The following is a 20,329-nucleotide window of genomic DNA, read 5'->3' on the forward strand; positions in this document are numbered from 1 at the left end:
CTATGAGTCAGGGCTGACTCGACGGCACATAACAACAACAACAACAACAACATAGTAAAAATAGACCTGGAGCCAGAAAAGATTAGAAATCATCTAGTTTTATGTTCTCATATGAGATGGGAAAATGAAAGTAGTTAAGAACAGAAAACTAGATAGATTTTAGACTTCTGTTTTTAGTGTGGTTTGAGGTGAAAGTGGGAAGTACAGATCTAGAGGGTTTCATATTTGTGTCTGATACGTGGAAGTGCCCCCCAGTACATACAGAAAACTCATATATGTCCCTCAAAATAATTTTATGACAGTTTTTCTCTGTCCTGGGAAGTAGAGTTATTCTTTATTTATGCCATATCCAAAGTATGTATTTTAAAAATAAAATGAAAAAATACTTTAGAAATATAGATATATATGGCAGTTTGATACTTTGCAGAAGAGAATTTACATAGAATTTCTGCTATAAGAGCTTTAAAATCTGGACATTCTGAATAGATTGACTAGTAATTTAAAATTCTGAGTACAAAAATACAAGATAAACTGAACACAACAAATACAAAGATGATGAAGTACTTACTTTAAGGCATTCTACTGTTGATAGAAAATTTCTGACCTATTAGTGGTTAGTTTTCCAATAGGATGTAAAGAAACTGAAGAATAGTAGTTTTATCAGCTAGCTGACAAAAGATATTTTGTTCTTTGAGATCTGAATGGGGCAAAGCTGATAGGTAGGATATTGAAGAAAGGAAAGTAGAGGTGCATACATGATAAAAGCTTTATGAATTTTCCACATTTCCTATGACCTCTTTAATCAGTATGTTAGCATTTATTCATTCAACTGAATAATTATTATTTAACTGTCTTTTTTTTTTTGCTTTTTATTGTGAAAGTTTACAGAGCAAATTAGTTTTCTATTAAACAGTCAATACACATTTTGTTTCATGAAATTGATTCTAATTCCCACAATGTAACAGCACTGTTTTCACTTCCTCCCTGGATTCCCCATTTCTATTTGTCTTTCTTTTCTGCCTCTTGATGAACTTTGTTTTTGGGCAGATGCTACCCTTTTTGTCTCATGTGGTTGATTGTACTGAGAAGTCTATTCCTCCTTGGTGTTATTATTCACTTTTATTGACCTATCTGTTGTTTGGCTGAATGTTGATCCCTTGGGTTGGGTTCAGTTCTAGGCTTGAAGGGTATCTAAGGGCCACAGTCTCTGAACTCCACCAGTCTCTAACAGACCAGTATAATCTGGTCTTTTTTTTTTTTTTTTTTTTATGATTTTCAATTTTGTACTATATATTTTTATTCTTCTTTCTCTATCCAGAACCATCTGTTATGATCCTGATCAGAGCAGTTGTTACTGGTAGTCAGACACCATCTAATCATTCTGGTCTTGGTACTAGAATCTGTGGTTTGCAAGATCCATTAGTCCTTTGGACTAATTGTTTCCTTGAGTCTTTGATTTTCTTTACTCTTTGCTGTGGATGAGGAGAGACCAGTACAGGCACACCTCATTTTATTCCACTTTTCAGATACTGAATATTTTACAAATTGAAGGTTTGTGACAACTCTGCATTGAGCAAGTCTATTGGCACATTTTTTCCAACATCATGTGTTCATTTCATGTCTCTGTGTCACATTTTGGTGATTCTCACAATATTTCAAACTTTTTCATAATGTTACTGCACACTTAATAGACTACAGTATAGGGTAAACATAACTTTTATGTGCACTGGAAAACAAATTCATACAACTCAACTTTATTGTGATATTCACTTTATTGTAGTGGTCTAGAACTAAACCCACCACTGTCTCTGAGGTATGCCTGTAGTTGCACTTTAGATGCCCCCTCACGAGCTTTTAAGACCTCAATTGCAGCTCACCAAAGAAGGATGTAGAACATTGACTTTGTGGGCTATGTTATGTTGATTGACCTAGATGTCCTCCAAGACTGTGATCCTAAATCCCCAAGCCCAGTGACTCATTCCCTTAAGATATTTGATTATGGCTAAGAAGTTTTCAGAACTTTGCCTCCTGTATGCTCTACAATAACGGCTATTTTGCAGCACCTACAAATACACATGTAGAAATACTCTCTACCAAACCTATATGCACTGATGGATGTACTCTCATTTGCCTTCCCAACTCTGTTTAGCTTGCATGTCTACCTGTGTAGATGTTTGTTATGTCATTGCAGGACTGTATATGTAATAGCATTTACCTTTGTTGCCTTTCACTCTTGTGCTCCTCCCAGTGACTTCCTTTGCCATTGGTCATGTTGTGGTGCCCTCCCCTTATTGTGTATATCATGTTTCCCTTCATTCTTGTTGATGTGTGTCTTCCTTCTAGTTAATGAGTTACCTACCTTCTCCTCACATCCCTGGTAACCACTAAAAAATGTTTCTTTGTATATGTAAACTTTTTCTTGACTTTTTATAATAGTGATCTCATACAATATATGTCCTTTTGTGCTTAACTTAAGTCATTCAGCATAATGTTCTCCAGGTTCATCTATGTTATGGGGTATTTCGTCAGTTCTTAATTATTCTTTAACATTATGCTCAGTAGTCTATTGTGTGTTTATACTGTAGTTTGTTTATCAATTCATCTGAGCGTTTAGGTTGTTTCCATGTTTTGCTATTAAGATTAATATTGTGATGACCGTGGATGTGCATACATCTATTTGGTCATGGCTCTTATTTCTCTAGGATAAATACCCAGTGTTGTGGCATTGCTGTGTCATTTGGTATTCTGTTTTCAGCTGTTCAAGGAAACACCATACTATTTTCTGCAGTGGTTGTACCACTTTGCAATTCCATTAGCAATGTAAGAAGAGTTCCAATCTTATATACTCTTGCCAGCATTTTTGTTTTAAATTTTGTTATTGCTGAGGTGAGATGATATCTTGTTGTTTTTATTTGCATCTTTCTAATGTCTAATGATCGTGAGCATTTCTTCATGTGTTGGTTGGCTGCCTATACATCTTCTTTGGTGAAGTATAAAAAATAGACCAACTTGGTAAGAAATGCTAAAGGGATTCCTTTGGACAGAGAACCAACAACGTCATACAACAACCTGAGATTAAGATGCATGACATCATTTGGAAACTAACCCAGATAAAGAATTTTCAAAAATAAAATGAACCTACAAGACTGAAAATAGGGAACCAGAGATGTTCATCTGTAAATGATGACAACTACAAAGTAAAAAAGAGGAAATAAATGGTGTAGTTACAGAACTTGCTGATGGAGAGCACATCAAAGATGGTATCAAGATAGAACAGATAGTTTTAAACTTAGGAAGATATATTAATAAATTACAGGGTAACTACAAACAAAATTAATAAATCATCTAATTAAAAAGGAAGAAAATTATAAAGTCTCAGTAAACATAAAATCAGCTACTCTGAAGAATATGAAAAGAAAAATCATAAAGTAAACTCAGCACAGAAAAATATACAGAAGAAATCAGCACTGTAAACAGCAACAAGAAAATGACAACAGAAAATTCGTACCTATTGATAATTACACTGAATGTAAATGGATTAAATGCCCCAGTCAAAAGATAGCAAGTGACAGATTGGATAAGAAAACATTACTCATAAACGTGCTGCCTATAAGAAGTACACCTTGGACACAAAGATTAAAAATAAGCTAAAATCAAAGGATAGAAAAGCATATATCAAGAAAAGGGTAACCAAAAAGAAGCAGGGTGACAATATTAATTTTTGATACAATAGACTGTAAGGCAAAAACCAGCCTAAGAGTCAAGGAAAGACATTATATTATGATTAAAGGCTCAGTCCAACAAGAGGACATAGCTATAAAAAATATCTATACAACCAGTGAAAGAACCCCAAATTAGAAAATCAAACTAACAGAACAAAAAAAGAGAAATAGACAACTGTCCAATAATAGTAGGAGACTTTAATATACCACTTTAGGTAAAGGACAAAACAGCTAGAAAGAAACTCAACAAAGACACAGAAGATCTAAACAATGCACACAACCAACTTGACTTCAAAGACTGTGATGATTAAAGTTGTATGTGAACTTGGCTGGGCCATGATTCTCAGTGGTTTGGCCATTATGATATGGTCATCCCCCATGATGAGAACTGGTAGAATGTAATAACTTCCATGATGAGGTCTGCTGCAAGCTAGTCAGTTGAAAGGGACTTTCCTCAGGGTTGTGGCTTGCTTTCAATATATATGGATGCCTGGCAAAGCTTTCTGCCCTTTTACTCAGTCTGAATCCTGCATCTGGCTTTTCATCATCTGACTTCCAAGTCTTTGGACTTGAGCCAAGCAGCCTGCAATATTGTCTGTTGACCTTGAAATTTGTTAGCTTATGCAGCCTGTCAGTCAGCAGCATGTCAGTTTACCTACTGTTCTTGGATTCATGAGCCTCCGCAGCCCATGAGCCAGCTGCTTGCCATCTAACCTGCCAGTCTTGGGTTCATTTGCCCTTGCAGCTGCATGAGTTAGGAGAAGTCTTCAGCTTGATGTCTGACCCACAGACTTGAGACTTGCAAGCTTGTACAACTATGTCAATCATTTCCTTGAGATAATTCTCTCTCTTTCTAGCTACATATATGTAAGCTTCACTGGTTTTGCTTCTCTGGAGAACCCAGCTTAAGGGACAGATGTATGCAGAACATTCTACCCAACAATAGCATAATACACATTCTTTTCCAGTGCACATGGGTCATTTATTCAGAATAGACCATATGTTAGGCCACGGTATATGATCCTAATAAATTTAAAAACATCAAAATTGTTCAAAACATCTTCTTATGTCATGCCCTATAAAATTAAAAATAAATAATAAGAACAAGGTAGAAAAATTAAATACTGAGTAACACCCTGCTTAAAAACTACTGGGTTATTTAAAAAAGAAAACCAAGCTCACTGCCATTGAGTCGATTCTGACTCATAGTGACCCCTCCTTGGGTTTTTTGTGGCAGTATCTCTATAGAAGTAGATTGCCCAGTCTTCCTTTTGAGGAAGCCTTCTGGTTAGCATTCAAATGTTTTAGGCACTATGTCACCAGAGCTCCTTACTGGATCACAGAGGAAATAAAAAACGAAATAAAGAAAAAATTCCTTGTGAATCAAACAAGAATGAAAACACAGCATACCAAAAGCTTTGGGACACAATAAAAGGAGTGCTGAGAGGAGAATTTATAGCAATAAATGCACACATCATAAAATAGGAAAAATCAAAAGCAGCAGCTTAGCCCAACAACACTAATTAGAAAAAGAAATAATAATAATTAAAAAAAACCCCTCTGTCACCAGAAGAAGGGAAATAATAAAGATTAGAGCAGAAATAAATGAAATAGAAAATGAACAAACAAGCAAAAACAATAGAAGGAATCAACAAGACTAGAAATTGATTCTTTGATAGAATTAGTAAGATTTACAAACCACTGGCAAATCTAACAAAGGAAAAGAAGATACAAATATCACAAATAAGAAATGAAATGGGTGACATCACAACAGAACCAACTGACACAAAAAGGATAATAGCACAAAACTATGAAAAACTATACTCCAACAAATTTGAAAACCGAGGAGAAATGGGCAAATTTCTAGACATGCACTGCCTAGCTAACTAACACAGACTGAGGTAGAAAATTTGAACAGACCCCTAACAAAAGAAGAAATTGAGTAGGTCACAAAAAAGCTCCCAACAACAACAAAAAGTCCTGTTGCAGGTGGGTTCACTTATGAATTCTCCCAAACATTCAGAGAAGAGCTGGCCCCAATTCTACTCAAATTATTCTAGAACATAGGAAATGATAGATTACTCTCAAATTCATTATATTGAGTGAACATAACCCTGATACCAAAGACAGGCAAAGACACTACTACTAAAAAAAAAAGTTATAGACCAATATCCCTCATGAGCATAGACATAAAAATTCTCAACAAAATCCTGTTGTTGTTGTTGTTGTTGTTGTTGTTAGGTGCCGTCGAGTTGGACTCGACTCACAGCGACCTCTCCTTGGGTTTCTGAGGCAGTATCACTACAGAAGTAGATTGCCCAACCTTCCTTCCAAGGAGTGGCTGGTGGGTTTGAACCACCAGCCTTCTGGTTAACAGTCAAGTACCTTAGCCACTATGCTACCAGAACTCCTAGAGTGAAGAAAATCCAACAAAATCCTAGCCAATAGAATCCAACATCATATAAAAAGAATAATACATTATGACCAAGATTCAAACTAGGTATGCAAGATTGGTTCAACATATAAAAGAACAATCAATGTGATTCACATGTGAATAAAACAAAGGAAAAGAACCACATGATCATATCAATTGATGCAGAAAAGGTATTTGACAAAATCCAACAACCATTCCTGATCAATATGCTCTACAAAGTAGGAATGGAAAGCAAATTCCTCAACATAATTAAAAACTAAGTAAACGACAAGCATGTTGATTATTACTGTTGTGGTGGTAGTGGTGGTGATAGTGGTGGTGATGTAGTTTTAGGGGGCAAAGGTTTGGGATGGGATTCCTATAAAGATAGTAGATATAAGTGTAGCTTGTGAGGACATAACTGGTAGACTGAAAGTAGAGAAGAGAAGGAATGAAAGAAGGAATCAGTACTGTTTGGAAGGAAAGAAGTGGTCTCCAAAATTCAGACACAGAGATTAACCAAACTACTTAACAAGACTAGTGGTGAGGATGTTTTATGTAGATGTAGTGTCAAAGAGGTGGTGCAATGGTTAAAGCATTGGACTACTAACCAAAAGTTTGAAGATTCTAATCTGCCAGCTGCTCTACAGGAGAAAGGTGAAGCAGTCAGCTTTTGTGTACATTTACAGACTTGGAAACGCTGTGGGGCAGTTCTACTCTGTCCTACAAGGTTGATAAGAGTCAGAATCGACTTGATGGCAGTGGATTTGGTTTGGTTTTTGGGTAAGGAATAAACAAAAAAGAGTTGTATTAAGGAATAAAAAGGCTGTAACTGGGCAGCACTAGGTAAAAATACCTTAACATGAGGCACTTAACATGAGGCAGAAGGGAGTTTTATACAGAAAGTCTAGCATGACCGTCGTTTTTCCATTTTCATTTGATCACATAATTCCTGAAGACTGGTGCCCAAGCACTTTTTGATACCATGTGCTACCTGAAACATTCTTAGCAGAAAAAGAACAACTGTATAGTTTCTCCTCCTTCCTTGTTTGCCCAAGAGTACTCTGAGTTAATCCATTACTGTGAACTCAGTCCCTGACACCTCTGATTTGAAGTTCTGCTAGCACAATAGATATCATAGATATGAAGGTGAAAAATACTTTTTAAAGATAGGAATTAACCAGAAAACCAAACCCACAACCATTGAATTGATTCTGACTCATAGCATTCCCAGTCAGGTTTCTGAGGTGGTAAATCTTTATGGGAGTAGATTGCTCCATCTTCCTTCCGTGGAGTGGCTGGTGAGTTTGAACCACCAACCTTAAGACTTGAGGAGAGTGAGAGAGAGTTTTTTGTACTGTTTTCTTTCTCTTTTGCATGAACTCATGTCAGGAATTTATTACTCATTAATGAAGTTAACATTGTTTGGGAAAACTAGTTCATGGAGCAGTTTGTAGAACTGGGTATTTGTAAGCATTTTGAGAAAAGAACACTAGAATAAAATTATGTTAGGTATGAAACTGGTTACTGGGGTTTTCTTTACGAGATGGATACCTACATTACTTTCTTTTTTCTCTCTTTCTTCTTCCCTTACAGGTCACCCTTGCAATTATGGATATTTAAAAGGATCACACAGTGTGGAGGGGGAGTTCCCCTCCTCACTCCCCCTTGGTGCTTGACTCTAGGAATAATTTATAAACTGTGGAAAGTTTTTTAAAAAATAAATTTGATACAGACTTTATAAAAGAGCTGTTTATAATTTTTTTGATTTAAGTGCCAAAATAAATTGTACAAAGATACATAGTTTTATACTGCTGCCTTAGGATTTAAATTATAATCCTCAAAAGGCAATTTATTCTCTGTAATTCATCTTGAATATACCTTTGGGTCCTAACATTTTCATTTTTAAAAAAGTTTGTCTTAACTGACTATTCTGAGGAAGTAAACAGTATATAAAATATTAGGATGAATTCTGCCCCTGACTGTACGTCAAAATGTCGATCCCTGAAGCATGCTTTAGATGTCCTCTCTGTAGTGACAAAGGGGAGTGAAGGCCAGATTAAGGCTTTTCTCTCTAGTCATTGTTACAATGCTGCAACTATCAAGGATGCCTTTGGCAGAAATGCCCTCCACCTGATTTCCTCCTGTGGAAAGAAAGGAGTGCTAGATTGGCTTATTGAGAAAGGAGTGGATCCCTTGGTGAAAGACAAGGAGTCAGGATGGACAGCTTTGCACAGAAGCATTTTTTATGGGCATATTGACTGTGTTTGGTCTCTTTTGAAGGTAAGTTCATTTGTTTAATTAAAGCTGTATCTGGCCAAAGCATATAGTTTTCTTAATCTTTTTTACACGGCCCACGTACTTTCCAAAAAGGATTTGAGTTTGTTGTTATCACTTGTTTGATATCTTTTATTACTGTAGCTCATCCTTGGAGTTAAAATCCCATATATACTTTTTACTTAAACATTTTATGATATATAATTTTAAACATACATGAAAGTACCCTCAGTTTTTCCTCCATCCCTTATTATTTTGAAGCAACTTCCAGACACTTAATCAGTACTGTTTGGTTTTTATGATTTACTTTTAAATAACTATATTATTAACTACTTTAAAATGTTATTGACCATTACCTAAAACCTGTGATTTGATTATTATATTCGCTTCTTGTTTGGCTAGGATAAAGTGTAGTTCTTAAAAAGGAAAAACAAAAATATGATGTTTATAATCAGCTTAAGTCTTATACTGAATATAATATAGTGTTTTGAGATAAGTACCTATGTCATTTGACTAATGTATACAAATTAAAAACTCACTATTAGTTATGAAATTTAAATTTAACAGCCTTATTTTTTAATAGGCATTCTGAATGATTTGTAGAGGACCCAAACAACAAAATAGTTCCTGTCCTCAAGGAACTTGTAGTCAAATTGGGGAACTTATATTCAATGTCTTCCTCTGTTTTTGACTTTTAAAATGTTACTTATATAGCACTCTTTATATAGTAACATTTACTAATTAAAGTAATTTTCATTATGTATGAATAGTAAAAAAATGTCCTTTATTGGAACTAAACTGCCTAGATTTACGACTGAGTCATCTTGGACAAGTTATTGAATCTTAAACCTTGGTTTTCATCTGTAAAATGAAGATAGTAATAGTACTTTTCTCTCTTTTTTTTTTTTTTTTCCAAGGGAGGGTCTGTGAAGAAAAAACTTATCATAAGTTTATTAATAGTACTTTTATATCTATGACCTTTTAGTGTCTTCTTAATTCCCTTCTAATAACCTCTTTTGTCTTTATAGGGCAGTTAGGATAATAAGAATTAAAGCATCTAGCTGCCCTATTCTTACTTTTTCCCACCTCTAAAACCTTGACATCTTCAGGTTTCTTTGGAAAATTAAATGATTGCCAATCCTGCAGTACTTAAGAGGGTTCTGTGTTTTCTTTTATCTGAGGGGTTGCCATTTAAGTGTCAGGATTTGGGGCTTCAATTTTGAAATAGTTGTGGTCTGACTTGAATTTGGGATCTTCCCTCCCTTTGATGTTTCATTTTTATTTAGAGATCCTCCATTATCCTCACCAAGATAACCTCTAAGAGAAGCTAGGAAATCATGCCATGGATCATCTTGCCCTTGGCTTGACTATCATTTATTTGCATCTGAGCCCTACTGATCGGCATATATACCCGTAAAAACCCCTTTCAACCATTACGTATTTTCATGTTGTAAGCTATCTGAATATGTTCAGCACATCATTTCTTTCCAACACTTCTAACTTAATTAGCGATGTGTTGGAAGGCTAATTAAAAAAGTATTGTCCTTGCAACACTTCTTTAATTAGAAAGACTATGGTGATAGGAGTCTTCATGTCAATCTCACTTCTGATATCACCTATACCACTTCAAATATTATAGATTGGCAGGAAGAGACTGTATTCACATGCACATTTTAAATTAATTTGTATTTGATAAAAACTTCATAGCTATAAAATTTTGTAATTAAATACTAAAATAAATTATACAAAAAAAATTTTTTTTTACACTGTCTGTTCCCAATTGTGAATGATATAACCTTATCAGAAACTTGGTATCTACAAAAAGCTGAAGTAGAGACAATATATCTTGTGTAGATTTTCTCTAGCTTCTTGGTTCCATGATGAGATGCAATACTGGTAAAGACTGTGCTTATAGGGTCCTGTTTTGTCTTGTTGCTGTATTGAGGGTTTACTTCTAATTTTTCCCATTTGTAAATGGAAGAATTTATAGAATCATAAGAGGTAGATTAAATTATATATACTAATCATAAAGTTGTGTGGATTAAATGGTATACCAATCATAAGGTTGTACCTATTAAATGGTATACTGTATGTAAAGTATTTAGAACAAATTTTTTTTGAGTACCTGCTATGTGACAGGCAATGATCTAGATGCTAGGGATATTGCAGTGAACAAGACAGACAAGAGCCCTTTTTTTTCTTTGTTTTTTTTTCATTCTAGTAGGGTGAAAAAGACCAAAACCAGATAATTCAATAAACAAATAAAAACAAACTCACTGCTGCCAGGTTGGTCCTCACTCATAGTGACCCCTTCTTGGGTTTCCAAGGTGGAATCTCTGCAGAAGTAGATTGCCCAGTCTTCCTTCCAAGGAGTGGCTGGTGTATTTGAACCGTCAGCCTTCTGGTTAGCAGTGAAATGCCTAAGGTACTACTCCATCAGAGCTCCTGAACAAATTAAGAAGGTGCTTAATAAATGTTGGTATATTAGTGTTCTTTTTGCACACAACAGAAACCAACTGTGGTAACATAAGCAAATATTTTAGGGCTATCAGATACCTTGTAGAATAGAGAATGATGTGAGGAAACAGAATAACTCAATTAACTGTCAAATTATAAACAGATGAAACTCCTCAAACTAAAACAACCTAACTTCTATCAAGAAGACTTGAACTATTTTGCATGCCCTCTCATCCCCAATCTTCATCTCTGCTTGATTCTTACATTAATCTACAAAATTCAAGATTTCTGAAAGCAAGCTTTCAATTGATTAGCCTTGGATTATAGGTCCATGTCTTGCTTAAATTGTGTTTTTTCCAAAGCTGAGTGCCAAAAGATTCTGGGTGAGTGCCAAAAGATTCTGGGTGTTGTTAGGAAGGGAAGATGCATGGTAGAAGTCCAATAAAAAAAGGAAAAGGAAAAGCAAATGACTGCTACTGTTGGTTATGTTCTATAGTATTAAGTTTTAGTAATTATATCATTTTTTTTTTTGAGTTTGGCCTGGGGAAATTTATTTATTGTTTTAAATTTTTTATTGTGATTTGGGTGAAAGTTTACAGAGCAAATTCATCTTCCATACAGCAATTCACATATACTTTGCCTCATGACATTGACTGTAATCTCCTACAGTGCAACAACTGCCCTCCCACTTCCTCCCCATAGCCACCTCTTCCCTGTGTCCTTCCCTCACATGCACTCCCTTCTCCCCTCAGCCATCTCCCTGTGCGTACACAGCCCTTCTGTTCTCCCATGATGGATCTGTCCAAGGAATGTTATCTTCGTAATGCAGATGTTCAGTTCATATGCCTGTCTTTTGTTTGGCTGGAAGCCACAGGAGTAGGTTCAATTCCAGACCTGAAGGGCAGCTAGGGGCCATAGTTTCAGAGGTTCCACCAATCTCTATCAGACTAGCAAACCTGCCCCCTGTTTTGTTTTTATGAATTTGAGTTTTGTTCCACATTGTTCTCCCACTCTACCCAGGATCTCCTACATAGATCCACCTCCAAGCATTTGAGAGTGGTAGCTGGGTACCATCTAGTTCTTCTGGTCTCATAGTCATATAGGCTGAAGATCTCATGGTGTACCAGTCCCTCGGGCTAATTGTTTCCATGCGTCTTTGGTTTTCTTCTTTCTTTGCTCTGCATGAGGAGAGACCTATCATTGCATCTAGATGGCCGCGTGCAAGCTTTTAAAATCCCAGTTGCTACTCACCAAAGTAGGATGTGGAACAATGTTTTTGTGTAATATGCTATGCCAATTGAGCTTGATGTCTGGCCTGGGGAAAGTTTTGAACAAAAAGATTGTAAATATCTCTACCATATAGATATATAACTAGAACGATTAAGCAATACAGTTTCATATTGCAGAGTCCAAGATAAGTGAATCTCGGAATGCATCCTTTAGATATTAAATGATATACTTTTTGGTAAATAGCTATAAATCATTTAAAATTAAGGTTATAGAATATTTATCTGAAGTTCTCCCATCCTGGGTGGGGGTGATAATTATATAACTGGACTAGTTGTCTATTAAAACTCTAGCTAATTTTCTTAGTTTATAATGTTAAAACCATGTCATTTGAATATAAGAACATACAAATCGTACTTTCATCTCTAGTAGGAGGGCATCTAGCTTGTGTATCAAAAAGTACTATTATAGCTTGAAAGAAGGAGCATAGAATACATCCCTATTCTTACCTATTGGAAATTATGTGATCTCAAGGTCTTTTGATCCTGACTTTCTTGCCATTATTATGGGCACCAATAGCAGAGAACTACATTAAATTCATTGAGTTTAGCTCATAACTAGTTTGGAAAGATCAATGTGTCATATACTTACCTTCATCTCTTATTCCAGCCACAGTTGTGAGCAGTTCCACACAGGCTTCTAGCAGCTTTATGTACATGTACTCTGTACATTATTGTAGGTTTGTACTGAATGCCTTTTATTTTCATCCCTGGGCTTGGCACTCATGCATGACAACCTAAAAGCACAGGAGAGTAAAGCCTCTGTAGAGAGGCTTGACTAATGGCTAATGGAAACCAGTGGTAAATATTTCCCTGTTTTATCTTTTGCTTGAGCAATTATTGTTGTATATTTCAGAAGGCTGCCAGAACATCCTGGCAAGATAATGTACCAGTCTCCATCATAACCTACTCAGTAACATATCTTTGAATTAATTTTTCCTCCTTTCTTGATTTACTTCCCTGATCCCTTGCTACTGCTTTCTAGCATGCAGATCTTTATCTTAGGCTCTGATTTTGGGGAAGACAGTTCAAAAACACTTTCAGTATTCCTGACAAACATTTCCAATAGTATTACCAGTGGTTTGAACCAGTGTTCAAAGCAAGCGAGTCGAACAGTGTTATCTTGTGATCCATAAGATTTCATTGACTGATTTTCAGAAGCAGATCACCAAGGCTTTCTTCCTAGTCTCTTAGTCTGGAAGCTGTCATGAAATCTGTTCATAATGGGTAACCCTGCTGGTATATGAAGTTATCGGTGACATAGCTTCCAGCATCATAGCAGCATGCAAGCCCCTGCAGTATAACATACTTACAGATGGGTGGTGGTTATACTGGAATAGTTGTGTCTACAGTCCATTTATTTCTTGTTGCTGTTCATTGGTTTGAGATGCCTATGGTTATAAACCTCATATATTTTTAAATGCTATTTTACTAAGCTAAGGAGCTCTGGTGACTCAGTAGTTTAGGCATTTGGCTTCTAACAAAAAGGTCAGTGGTTCAAATTCACCAGCCGCTCTGTGGGAGAAAGATGAGGTAGTCTCCTTCTGTAAAGATTTACAGGCTTGAAAACTGTGTAGTATAGTTCTACTCTGTCTTCTAGTGTTGCTCTGAGTCTGGATCAACCCAGTGGCAGTGGATTTGGTTTTTAGTTATTTGGTAAGCTAATGAATTTACTTACTATTTTGGGGATGTGTGAAGAGTTGGTCTTTAAATAAACAGGATATACTATACATTGGTCTATTATCTTTAGAGAGTAAGATAAACATTAGAAAGCATCAGAGCCTATCATAACTAGAGGGCTTTGAAGACAAAAATTGTCCTAAGTCCTTTATGCGATTGGTATTGCTTAGGATGATGGAAATATATGTATGCCACTGGTTTCGGTTGGCTTATATAAAATTTAGAGCAAAATAAAGTCTCTAGGGATTGATACTTCTAGGATCTCATTTGTCAAATTCATAGCTTAGGACACTCCACCCCTGAATCTACCCTTCTTTATAAAAGATCAGTTTAGGTCCTCCCACATGAATTGATTATGCCTGACATTTTTGAAAGTAGTGGACAGGGGGAATAATTTTAAATTGAATAAGATCTTTGGTGATCACTTCTCTTTTTTGTTTAACTGTTAGCTCACTAACTTGAGACTATTCTTTTAATTGACAGCTTTGGAAAACAAGTATTATAACCATCTAGAACACAGTGCAGTTAGAATTGGTCTTACATTTTTAGAAATTTGATGTTGTGAGGGTAAACGGGAGATTCTTTTTTAAGCAATTCTAAACAGAATATTTCAACTTACCACCATTAGCCTAGCCTAGCCTAGCCTACTGCTGTCGAGTCGGATCTGACTCATAGCGACCCCTCCTTGGGTTTCTGAGGCAGTATCGTTATGGAAGTACATTGCCCAACCTTCCTCTTGAGGAGTGGCTGGTGGGTTTGAACTGCCAGCCTTCTGGTTAGCAGCCAATGCCTTAGGCACTGTGCTACCAGCTCCCGTTAGAGTTTAAAAACTTCATGGTTCATCTTGGCCTATAACTAACTATCTCAGTAAACTGTGTGGACAGGCAGGGATGACTCACACTAGTTTAAATGGACACACCCAAATCAAACTAAACCCATTGCTGTCAAGTTGATTTTGACTTATAGTGACCCTCATTGGGTTTCCAAGAAGGTAAATCTTCACAGAAGTACATTGCGTCATCTTCCTCCTGCAGAGCTGCTGGTGGATTTGAACTACCAGTCTTCCAGTTAGCAGTTGAATGCTTTATGTACTGTGCCACTAGAGCTCCTTTAAATAGAAATTAGTCTAAGTAACTGTTGACAGTCTTACAATATTTGACATCAAACATTAAAAGTTTTCTTGAAAAGGAGTACATTTTATATTTTAAAGAGTGGGATGAGGTAAAAATAGCATGAATTGGACGTCGCTCTCTATCTCCCTACTCCCATATTAGAGTTTTTTTTTTTTTTAAAGTATAATAATAGGGATGAGGTATGCAAACTGCTTAAATAAGTGGGACAGAAACTGTTCCAATTCATGTTTGAGTTAGAATTGTGGAGATAAAAGACTGCATGTTACCTTAAATTGCTTCTTAGAAACGTGTGTGCACTCACATGCATACCCCAGATTTTTTTTTGGATAGATTCTAGTTATATGTGACTTTCAAGAGATAACATTTAAACAGTACTGTAAAACAATTTAAAAGTAGAAAGGTAGGACAAAAAATTATACAAATCAAAATTAAAGAATATGATTTTCTTAGTAATAGATATAATAGAATTAAAGGCAAAAAAGAAATAGAGCACAGATGATCGCATCATATTTATAAAGAGCCAATCCTAATATGAGGTTTGTTCTGCCAGTGCCTTGAAATCTTTACAGGCCTTACCTGTGAAGACATGAGGTATGACTCTTAAAATATAAGAAGTCACAGACATAGGCCTTTAGCCTTCTAGGCAATAGGACCTGCCTTACAGGCCCTTCACATCCAATTCATCTTGATATTAGATGTGGTTTATTTTATTTCTTTATATTTTCTGGTTCTTCCTTATTCTCCCAAGAATTGGATATTTGATTTTTCTTAGTCATTTATGTATCTGAGAAAAAAATGGTGATTGTTATTGTTTCTTTTTCTTTGTATTTATAGACTTGAGCATCTGATTTTTTGATATATAATAGTAAGAAATTACTGATTACAGGTAAATTGATTTTTTTTTTTAGCATGGTGTTAGTCTATATATTCAAGATAAAGAAGGTTTGTCAGCTTTGGATCTTGTAATGAAAGATAGACCAACTCACGTAATATTCAAGAATACTGGTAAGAAAATTGCACACATATATTCTGTTAAGGTACAGCTTAGAAAATTTTAATGAAATTTTATTCTTTTTATAATACTTGAAAAGATTTATTTGTGTATGGATATATGATATGTTGGTTGATGTTTTTGGTTTGATGTTTCAAACACTTTTATTTTACATTTTTCAATTCACATTTATGTTTGTAAGCGTAAAAATACAACCTAAAGTGGAAAGGTAGTTAGAATTATAACTACTGTAAAATAATTATTTGCAGCCAGAAAGTAATACCAACATTTGAGATAGAGAGAAAAAAGAATGGAAATGATTGTTCTGCTCCCACATTCTAATTTCACTTGTCCCTCCAACGTGTTTGCCCATTAACCTCTGGAAGAGGCAATTGGAGGAAAAAGAAGAGGTTGAAATGTGCACTGTGTAATTCACTTTTAATTAAGGAGCCAGCTAAATAAACGTTCTCCATTTTTATTTCTACCTTGGACACCACATTGCACGTAACAGTTGCAGTTCCATTCTAGAGCTTCATCAGCATTCCAAAATAAAAATGAAAGTTCATATCATAAACTTAGCCATAATTAGACTTTATCCCAGTTTAATCAAGTATTACCCTACTAGTCAGTAGTGTAATTTTACATCTATCAAGAGAAAATTATTGAAAATTAGTATTTATGTAGGAATAGTGAATAATGTAATATTTGTTTCATTTAGAAACAAATATACTCACAACATCTTATATTTAAAACAACTACATGGATTATAACTTTCATTGAAATTAAGTAGGTATAACAGGTGATATTTTACTCATTTGGCTGCTAAAGAAACAAGGAACAGATGTTAGATTGCTTATATTGAGACAGGCCTGTATTGTGATTTTGATTTTCTGATATTTGTTCTTAGAATTATATATTAATGGACTCATAATTCATATATTAATTTTTAAGAGTCTTGACATCAGCTTTTTGAATATAGTTAAATTAATTCCTGTAAAGCATGTTTTAGCTAAACTGATCAGTAGATTGCATCTGTAATTGAAATTAATTAATATTTGCTTAACAATATTAAAGGAGTATAAAAACTTATTTTCATTTTAGATCCTACAGACGTCTATACTTGGGGAGATAATACCAATTTCACCCTGGGTCATGGAAGCCAAAATAGCAAGCATCATCCAGAGTTGGTGGATCTATTCTCTAGGAATGGAATTTATATCAAGCAGGTATTTTTATGTACAACTGAATACTTTTAGAGATTAAAAGAACTATTATATTTGATACCTCAGCTTTTCATTTGGATTCTGTTAGCTTTGTTGAAATAATAACATTGACAAAGTCAATCAGTAGAACTTTGCTAATTTTTTAGGTTTGTTAGCCTTAATCATATTTAGACTATGTGAAATAATCTAAAAGTATGAAATGTTAGAACATTATCATAAATTGGAAGGGACTGCACAGATATTTGACCCTGGATGGTACAAATGCTTAACAAGCTTTGTTGCTAGCCCAAAAGATTGCTGTTCAGAAGCACCCAGTGGCTCCATGCAAGAAAGGCCTGGAAAACTGCTTCTGTAAAGATTACAAATAAGAAAATCCCATGGCAAAGTTCTGTTCAATGACACATAGGCCACCATGAATTGGAATCTATTTGATGGCAGTGGGCTTAGTGTTTTTGGTCTTCTGGTCAGAGTACGTGAAAGCATAAGTGCTTGTGTATGAGGGGTGGGATTGATGTTGGGAACAAGACGGATAAGGGGACAGAAAACAGGGAAGAGAGAAACCTGAAAATAAATATAAAAGTATTTAAAGTCATGCAGTACTGTTGAAGATGTAATATATTAGACAAAAAAAAGATATACAAAAGACATACTGAATACACTTTTTCTCTTACACTGTGCATAGTGACTTTTTTTTTTTAATTGTCATGTGGGTGAAAGTTTACAAAGCAAATTCACTTTCCATATGGCAATTCACATACACTTTGTCTTATGACATTGACTACAATTTACCACAATGCAGCAGCTCCCCTCCCACTTCCGCCCCATAGTTACCTTCCCTGTGTCCTTCCCTCCATGCACCCCTGCCCCCTGAGCTATGTCCCTGTGCATACACAGCCCTTCTCCCATGATTGTTTTCTCCAAGGAGTGTATCTACCTAGTGTAAATGTTCAGCTCATATGCCTGTCTTTTGTTTGGATGGAAGCCACAGGAGTGGATTCAATTCCAGACCTGAAGGGCAGCTGGGAGCCATAGTCTCAGTGATTCCATCAGGCTCTATCAGACCAGCAAACCTGGTCCCTTTTTTTTTCCAAATGATTTTGAGTTTTGTTTCACATTGTTCTCCCTCTCTATGTAGGATCTCCTACATAGATCCCACTCTGAGTGGTTGACAGTGGTAGCCGGGCACCATCTAGTTCTTCTGGTCTCCTAGTCGTATAGGCTGAGTATTATTGCATGGTGTACCAGTCACTTGGACTAATTGTTTCCATGAATCTTTTGTTTTCTTCATTCTTCTTTGCTCTGGATGAGGAGAGACCCATTGTTGCATCTAGATGGCCACTTGCAAGCTTTTAAGATTCCAGTCACTACTCACCAAAGTAGGAGGTGGAACAATGTTTTGTGTAGTATGTTATGCCATTTGAGCTTGATGTCCCCTGTGACTATGGTCCTGAGCCCACAGGTCCAGCTACTTGCTCTCTGTAGGTAGCTGGCTGTGTCCAAGAAGTGACTACAACCTTGTCCCTTGTCAGCTCTACTATACCTGGGAATTCTTACGGAACATAGCAATACACTTGTAGAAACATTATCTGCCAACCCTATACATGGTCTTGGGCACACACCCACTACATAGACATATATATAGTTCAGCCTGTCCACCATCTATCCACACGTGTATCCATGTTTGCCTTCACTGACAACACAGTACTGTATGTGCAAAAGCATTCATCTTTGTTGTCTATACCTCCCATGCACCTCTCTATATCTTCCTCTTCCTCAATGCCACCATGTTGATCACTCATATTTGGTACATTGCCCTTCTCTTCACCCACATCAATACTTGTCTCTACCTATCTAACAGTGTTCCCTCCCCTCCCTTCCCATCCCTGGTAACGAACAAAGAAATTTCCTTCCATGTATAAACCTTTCCTTGACTTTTTACCATAATGGACTAATACAATATTTGTCCTTTTGTGATTGACTTATTTCACTCAGCATAATGTTCTCCAAGTTCATGCACATTAAACAGTGTTTTGCAGATTCTACTTTATTCTTTAGAGTTGCATAGTATTCCATTGTGTGTATGTACCATAGTTTGGTTATTCATTCTTTAGTTGATGGACACCTAGGTTGTTTCCATCTTTTGACTATTGTAAATAGTGCTGCGATGAACATGGGTGTGCATATGTCTGTTGTCCTAGCTCTCACTTCTTTATGATATATACCTAGTAATGGAATGGCTGGGTCAAATAGTATTTCTAGTTCCAACTTTTTAAGGAATCTCCATACTGCTTTCCACAGTGGTTGTACCATTTTACAGTCCCACCAGCAGTGTATGAGAGTCCCAGTCTGCATCCTTGCCAGCATATGTTATTTTCTGTCTTGTTGAACTTTGCTACTAATGCTGAGGCAAGATGGTATATCATTGTTGTTTTGATTTGCATCTCTCTAATGGCTAATGATCATGAGCATTTCTTCATGTGTTTGTTGGCCGCTTGAATATCCTGTTTGGAAGTATCTATTCATGTCTTCTGCCCTTTTTTTAGTTGGATTGTCTTTGTTATTGAGGTGTTGGAGTTTTCTATAAATTCTAGAGTTAAATCCTTTGTCAGATATGTCATTGTCAATTATTTTTTCCCAATCTGTAGGTTCTCTTTTGATTCTTTTGGAAAGTCTTTGGAAGCACATAAAAATTTAATTTTTAGAAGGTCCCATTCATCTAGTTTCTCTTCTGCTGTTTGTGCATTTTGGGTTATGCTTGATAGTCTATATATATTCGGGCCCCTAAATTTGCCCCTAGTTTTTCCTTGAGGAACTCTATAGTTTTAAGTTTCACATTTAAGTCTTTGATCCATCTGGATTTTTTGTGTATTATGAGGTACAGATTTTGTTTCATTTTTCTGCAGATGGATATCCAGTTTTGCTAGTACCATTTATTAAACATTCTCTTCCCCATTTAATGTATTTTGGCCCTTTGTCAAAAGACCAGCTGACCATAGGTTGATGGATCTGTTTCTGGGTTCTCAATTCTGTTCCACTGGTCTGTGTGTCTGTCATTATACCAATACCAGGCAGTTTTGACTACTGTGGCTATATAGTAGGTTTTGAGATCCAACAGTGTGAGGCCTCCTACTTTGTTCTTCTTCTTCA

General features: G+C 35.9%; 1 protein-coding gene across 1 annotated transcript in view; it reads left to right on the forward strand.

Moving 5' to 3' along the window:
• Positions 1–8,100: 8,100 nt before the first annotated feature.
• The window catches only part of IBTK (inhibitor of Bruton tyrosine kinase), a 171,931-nt gene continuing 159,702 nt past the window's right edge, over positions 8,101–20,329 (forward strand). Inside the window, exons 1-3 of the mRNA XM_042782244.1 lie at positions 8,101–8,418; positions 15,877–15,973; positions 17,061–17,185. Of these exons, the coding sequence (XP_042638178.1) occupies positions 8,101–8,418; positions 15,877–15,973; positions 17,061–17,185 (540 nt within the window). The remainder of the gene's footprint in view (positions 8,419–15,876; positions 15,974–17,060; positions 17,186–20,329) is intronic.

Source organism: Orycteropus afer, unplaced genomic scaffold (genome assembly GCF_000298275.1).
Source record: "Orycteropus afer afer isolate SDZICR_OR568_19922 unplaced genomic scaffold, OryAfe1.0 scaffold00011, whole genome shotgun sequence".
Classification (NCBI taxonomy): Eukaryota; Metazoa; Chordata; class Mammalia; order Tubulidentata; family Orycteropodidae; genus Orycteropus; species Orycteropus afer.